Genomic DNA, 7,500 nt, shown 5'->3' on the forward strand with positions numbered 1-7,500 from the left:
GATAAGGGACTCCTTAGACCCGTCTAAGATAAGAGCAGTATCATTAGCATATTGAATTAATTTGACTTCATTGTTACTTAAAGAAAAACCCTATACATTGCTTTGGCTTCCGGTTTTCTTGGCCAGCACCTCCCCTGCCAGAATGAATAAATATGGCGAAAAGGGGGCAACCTTGCCTAACACCTCTTTGCGGCTGGAAAAAATTACTTGACCACCCATTGTCGAGAATACAGCTTTCAACTGAATTCTGCACTAAAAAATTATTACCCAATTGACCGACCAAAAACAAAAAAGGGCAAAGTATCCAAAATGAACGGCCTTCAAGTGAATCAAAAGCTTTTTCGAAATCTATGAAAAGTAGTAGACCTGGTACATTATACCGTGCAGCGTGTTGAATATAATAAGTCGTATATTTTCCCCGAAATTTCGATAAATCCCAGGTACAAATGCGCAAAGGTAAGAAATGTTGTGTTGTCTAATGTATAAGTTAACATCAAATCACAATTTCGGAACTTCTCAGTAAAATTTGCAACATGGATCGAGAACTGAAGCCGAGACGTTCAACCCTGGCGGTGAACAAATCGAGTTCAAGGACAGCCAGTATTTTCAGTGTCCAGTCGAAGCTGATAAAATCTACAAGGGCTACAAGCAAGGTTTACAGTTCATCACACGTAGTACGCTTCCCATCTATCGACAATCACTCAGTTGTCATCAAATTATAAAATCAAAATCGCTATGTCTTCTGAATTACTACGGGAGGTTGAAGATGACCTAGAAATAATATTTTTCCTGGTTTCCCGTTCCGTGACGTCTTTCGTTTTGAAGTACAGCATTTTGAATTTCCGAATTGTCACCATGCGTGTCATCTTCATACGAAGCTATTTGGTTGGAAAAAAATGTCTATCTCTATGAATCTCAGCAGTTTGACGCTTTCAGGTACATTAGGAGATGTATTCATACACATGTATTTTATCTCATGAGCGAAAAGTAAGCTCTGTCATCGCAAAGTGAACTCCAGATGTTTTCGTCTATTACCGGCTACCACCGACGTGGCGTCTCCATACAAAACTCCCCCGGGAAAACTCAATAAATTGCGTGAAACGCTTCGACAAATGGCTCAGAAACGGTGTACGGCACAGACCTGAGAATTTGAGAGGTGGTTTATAAATTTGTTTCCTTCAACATTCCAAGTTCTTGCCCTTTTTCATTGAACGGTTTCAAATTCAATATTTTGTTGCGTTACAGTGAAAACGATCTATTGTTAAACGTTTCAGTGGTAATGGAAATTCTTAATTGCATTGATTTAATTTTCTATTGGTTTCAGTTAAGCGCTTATTTTAATTGTTATCATGGGTGGAACCTTAAGTTATTGTTTTATATCGTCTTGCATCATTCATTGTCAAAAACTAGAAAAGGAATGCAGGGTCAATTATTTGTAACATTTGGTCAATGACTACGAATTGATCAAGAAGTTACAGACCTAATCTTCTATTTGGTTGAGTGGTTGTTTCTAATCTCTTCTCTTCATTTTAGCATTGTAAGCCAAATTATCACATTTATTTTTCCTTAATCTACTTTGTTGTGAAAAAAAGCATCTTTCGTAAACGCTATTGTTGGGGCGTTTTGTTTATTTAAGGAGCAAAAACAAGGTTTAATTTTGTTATGTTTCAACAAAACAGTTCTGTTCTGTGAAAGTGTTTTTCCAAAAGTGGATAACTTGAAATGTTATTTGTTCCTGACCGAAGAAACTAATTTTGAAAGCAGGGTAGCTGTTTATTGTACATGGTCAAGTTTACGTAAAAGTAATAATGTTTGAAATTTATTAAATAAACAAAGTTGTGTTTTACCGTCTTTCCTTCAATCCTATGATTATGTTCTAGCTATTACCACAGCTTCCAAAATAAGAGATTATAAACGGGCTATGTCACGTCATTTTAGGGTGTGTAGGTAAAGTATTTAGTTAATCAAGTTTTTTAAACTCGAAAATGGTTATGTGGAATTCATTTTCTGATAAAATTATCGTTACATCACACACATGATGATTCTGAGCAAAAGCGACCCGGCATAAAACTTGAACGAGATGCTTCCGTGAAGCATACACTGGGTTGCCTGTGGTACATGCTACAGAAAATCAGAAGGCACTGAATTGTGTGGTATTGAAATACAGCATTCCAGTCTCTGAAGAATAACAAATAAAAGAGAAGCGAGAAACATTGGCTTCTGGGCTGACATGTTGATAATTTCCAAGTTCCCTCACAACTTCGTTTCACCACAAGTGTGCCCTCTGAGCATCTGACAGCTTTGTAATACTAAATTTCACTGAAGTCAAGCCCTGTTCCGCCGGGTTAGTGGTAGGATGGGAGACCAAAACAATAAACCCTTCATAAAAAACAGAAGCATGTGACCGAAAATACTATTAACGCTAACAAATGCGAACTCAGCAAGGTACAGATTTTATTAGCTTGCTTTATGCAAAACAAATATTGATGAAAAAGCAAATAACTATTGATACACAGTTTTTAGAAAGAGCAGAAGGAAGTTTCCCGGACGGTCGATCGAGAATAAAATATTTACGACATGAAAACAACATTAATTTTGAACCGTGAATATAGAATATAAAAGATTACGATCAGCGACAAACATTTTGGGAGATTTTTGCTACGTTTAAGTAAATTGCAAAGTCGAAAGTGACATGGCCGGAATTCAGCGGGCGCCGTGATTAAGTTACCCTGGCATGTTTACTCGCCAAACAGTGAAGCATCTGTGTCAAATGATGGCAAGATACCGGGTTTTTGTAAGTTTCTTTTTCCGTCAAGTGTTATAAAGTTTGAAATGAAATGAGCGAAGTCAAAACAAAGATCACAATCGCCCAACTCTTGTTTATGCAAAGTCAAAATTTACTCCCCAAGACGCGTACGACGTTATTTATCACCAGGTAATTCCATCATTTTGGAAATAGCAGCTACTTTATTATTCATCTGTGTCACAAGTTTTCACTGATTTTGGGGCTCATTTTGTTGAAACTCAAGCACGCTTCCAACAGGCCTGTGAACCCTTCCTGCTTACAGAGCAATACTAAAAAACTTCTCCCATATCACATTTGAACCTTAAGCTCGAAAATTCGATACACAACATGATATTATAATTCACAAAGGCAGAAAATACCACAGAATCCTTTTCCAGCGAAAATTTTATTGAAACAAACAACATATTTGCTCTTAGAGGCGAAAACCTCTTCCTATTTCATTGCGTGCGTGAAGACAAGAAACTCAATTGTGTCAAATTACCATGTACTTCAGGTAAATACTGCTCACTTTGATTTCGTCTCGACGGGCGATAGATTGTTGTCGAAGTCCAGTACTCGTCGCTTTTGAGATTCATCCCATTATTGAGCTCCATAAGGGTATATTTTGTTTAAGGATCCACTAAAACGCCATTCGCGTTGCATGACTTTCGACGCCATTGCAGGCTAAGTTAATGATTCTACTGTGTCCACCAGAGAAATCTACGCAGTTCCACTACCCTCTCGATCCTAAGAAAATACGCGCAGAAGGCTCTATACACAAAGACACCACTTACCAGGGGAGTGACAGGCAAGACTTTTACCGACACGGAAAAAAAATATAAAAAAGAAAAAAAAGAAAACAAAGAAAACAAACAAACTATATGCAGGCCTCGACTGGGTTTGCCCATAGGCAACCCAGTAAAAAGAAAACAAACAAACTAAACGCAGACCTCGACTGGGTTTGCCATGAGGCAACCCAGTAATTAGGTTGTGTTTACTCACGTATTACATTGGATGCATGTTCATTTCTTTCGAGTTTTGGATAAGGGAAGACACTTTAGTTTCTTTGTGCGCTTTGAATTCACTTTCTGTAAATAAAACCATTGCAATTTCGTCAAGGATACGTATTTGGTCTATTCGTGCGTTATTGTTTGTTCTTTTAAAATTGTTTTATTTATTCACACCACGCACCACACTTACAGTAAATCGTGAATTTTTATTCCAGTTATTTTTAAAGTTCATTGCTTTCAGTTACTAATGATTGCTACACTGCTTAAAAGCTTTGAGAAACTATAGATTCAACTAGTTCAGTGGTTTTGAATTGGTTGGTTGACACACGCAGTGAAATTCAAGAATTCTTACGCCGCCAAACGGCTAGCACTCGATTCCCAAGATGTAATATATCAAACTGTCGTCTGGGCTCCTGCTTGTTCGGGGTTGTGACCCACAGACAAATCGCGACTCTTGTCGTGGTCTTGTTTTCGCTTTCTTTTCAGTGTTCTGCGATTTTTGCGATTTTTCGTAAAATTCGCAGTTTTCGCAAAAATCGTTAAAATCGCAAACATCTCACAACACTGAAAAGGTAGAGAACACAAGTCCCCGAGAAGAGTCGCGATTTTTGCGATTTTAACGATTTTTGCGGAAAATCGCAAAAATCGCGAGTCCTAGTTGGGGATTAGTCTTCTTCTTTGCACCATTTACCAATTTTCGCATTTGCGTGCAAACCTGGACATAAGTGCCAAATGGGCACCCTTAATCCTCACGGTAGTAACGTACGCTTTTCATTTAACCAATGTATTCCTATTTTTCACATTGCCATGTTATCACCAATAGCGTAGCTCCTACTCTACTATGAAAACTACACGTAACCTACAATTCCTCGATTCACTCTGACGAAGGGCTAACGCTCGAAACGTCAGCTTTTAGAATCTCTGTACGGTGGCCAATTTACATCATCAACTCCGTTGCTTCATGCTACAGAAACGGGAGATAAGCGCCGGCCTGATGAGCCTTCTGGCTCGTAAGCGGAGACTTTTTTTACTCCGTTGATAAAACCAAATTTTTGTATACCCTTCATCCAGTTTTTATTGTTTGGGCAGAGGGAATCTGTCGATATAACACGAAAACGCCGCCATCTTAGATTCAAAACATTTATGACCACAATTACGAAGGGGTGCTCTTGGACCTCGCTGCATGCGTACCGCACACAAGTAATGGCAACCTTGACTTTAGGACTACGGGGTCTTCTTGTTCTGAGCAAGAGCAGATACAACGTAGATTTGATTTTAGCGGTGTACGTGTTACCGGCTTTTGCTACCTACGTGGTATCGGCTCTTGCTCAAAATATTTAGTTTCTCAACTTGTAATTACGCCGATCAGATCAAGCCACTGATCCAAGGTACACCGACAGGGGGTTGCTTGCTTCAAAACTTTTCTTGTTCGCCTGCAAAAGGGTTACTCGAGCCGCTCAAGTGATGTTAATTTTATAAGCTCTGACCTTTGCTCTTTTGCACTTCTCTAGTCTCTACAAAACGAAAGAGAGGAATGGCGTTTATCACATCTCGCACCTTGGCTGCTCGTTTCTCGATCAGTCCTTTTGCATTGGCCTGTTATTTTCGTCATGGGCGTTACCAACCCCAAATACTGAACAGATTGCCTGCTGAGTCTACTAAGCTGTATGCTTCCTGGTCTGCCACGGAACAGTTCAAAATCCGCCTTGTAAAGACAGAAGAGGAGTTCGAAAGCGTCATAACAAATTTCAAGGTAAAAGAAGGCTGGCGGCCGGGTCTAAAAGATGCTGAATGCTTCCTCGCTTGTGCTCCAAGCGGGGCGTTTGTTGGTGAGTTGAACGGGAAACCTATATGTTGTGGTACAGCGGTAAAATATGGTGACAGCTTTATTTTCGGTGGTAGTTATATTGTGAGCAACGAATACAGAGGAAAGGGATATGGCAGAATGTTTTTGGACGGTTTATCAAGAATGATTTCCTCTCGCCGCATTGCAATTTCTGCGCAGCTGCACTATGAAGAAATGTACAAGCGAAAGGGATTTCGCAGTCAGTTTTATGGGGCACGGTTTGACTTTCACCTTCCAACAGCTATGACTCGCTTCTCTGAAATATCAGAGAAATGCCCCTTAGAAATCAAATGCATTGAAGAGGTAAACCTCGAAGCACTATCAGTGTACGACACCACAGTATTTGGCTTTGAACGTCAAGCATTCTTATCGAAGTGGCTTCGTGTCCCAGGCAGTCATGCACGTGTGGCGATCGATAGTGAAGGTTCCGTCGTGGGTTACACTGTTGCCCAACCAATGTTTGTCAAAGAAGAAGGTTACCAGATTGGCCCGCTCTTTGCTGATTCCGAGGCAATTGCAGAGAGGTTGTTAAAAGCAGTGTTTGAAGAACTTCTTCAAGAGCAACCTGCTCCACCCGTTTTTATTGACGCCCCTACGAAGAAGGCCACAGAAATGGGGGAAAGGCTTCAAGGAAAGAGGTGGTTTGAGCACGTGTACATGGTTATGAATGATATCCCTGACGCAAGGTTTGACAAGTGGTTCGGTATCACCATCCTTGGTTAACTAAACTGACCTAATCTAGAGTTAAACGCCCATTTTCAAAATATCGGCCAATTTATAGTAGTATGACAAGTTTTTGTAAAAATATTGAAGGGCCGCAGCCATGGTGAAACATTGTTGAAATTTAAAAAACGATCTCTGGCTAAAATGATTAAAAACTACGAGCTTTCGACTGCCCGAACTGTGGCGTGGTTGTTAGACCAGGCGTGAGAAACACCAAAACTGCGGCCAAAGGTTCTAGAATCGCTAATCACGCTTTTTATTCAAATTCTCTCACCGCTTTCTTATCATTCATTTTACCCGTCGAAGACCGCAGTTCGGGCAGTCAAAAGCTCGTAGTTTTTAATCATTTTAGCCAGAGACCGTTTTTTTAAATTTCAATTACAAGTTTAGTATTTTTTAACCATTTGCTTCTTTTGTTATTTCGGGTTAGACAATGGGCAAGAATTTGACAGTCTGGATTGAGAAAAGAAAAGAAAAGAAAAATTAAGGTATTAACCTGCGGAACCTTGAAAAATGACTGCTTTCATTGGAACCACATGGTAAAAACGATGAGATTTTCATTGATGTTTGTTAACTATATCGACTGTACCCGCCGACTGTCGCCTTATAGTCTGGGTATTTGCACCATCTCAAGATTCAAGTCAGCCGATCAACTGATGGATCGCATGACAAGTCACTTTTACTACCTGGAAAGACGATCCCGCTTGGTTTGAGGTTCTTTAATTTTTTCGCGACATGCAGGCCACGTGATGCAATTTGCTGCCTGTCAGTTGTCATTTTGGTTTCATAGTAAAAAGTATTCCCGTGCCAAATTTCGTTAAATTCTAACGAGTGGTTCTCGAGAAATCGGCGTATTACCGAGAAAGCTATTCCACATAATCCGCATTCAATAGCATTTTTTTAACTTACTACGCATGCGCTGCATTAAGCTATTATAGGTTCTTTCGAAGGTTCTTTCGATAACAAAGACAAATCTGCGAATTGCGGAGTTCTTTGCATCGTTACCTTTTCAAACATACATTTCTCATAAAAGACTAAAACCATCAAAACACTTTGTTCAATTATGAGGAAAAATACCACAGATAGCGGAAGCATTGAGCAAATAAAATGATTCCTGTATTGAAGCCGAGTTAATT

General features: G+C 39.6%; 1 protein-coding gene across 2 annotated transcripts in view; it reads left to right on the forward strand.

The window, feature by feature from the left end:
• LOC138047436 (holothin acyltransferase-like) overlaps positions 1-7,500 on the forward strand; it is a 36,816-nt gene that overhangs the window by 4,773 nt on the left and 24,543 nt on the right. The window contains exon 2 of one of the 2 annotated variants that reach the window (XM_068894288.1): positions 5,307-7,500. This exon is cut by the window's right edge and continues 250 nt beyond it. The exons of the other annotated variant lie outside the window; for it this stretch is intronic. Coding sequence (XP_068750389.1) covers positions 5,330-6,364 — 1,035 coding nt within the window. The 5' untranslated portion in view covers positions 5,307-5,329 and the 3' untranslated portion in view covers positions 6,365-7,500. The remainder of the gene's footprint in view (positions 1-5,306) is intronic. 2 annotated transcript variants of the gene reach the window in all.

The sequence above is a fragment of the Montipora capricornis genome, chromosome 4 (genome assembly GCF_036669925.1).
Source record: "Montipora capricornis isolate CH-2021 chromosome 4, ASM3666992v2, whole genome shotgun sequence".
Taxonomy (NCBI): domain Eukaryota; kingdom Metazoa; phylum Cnidaria; class Anthozoa; order Scleractinia; family Acroporidae; genus Montipora; species Montipora capricornis.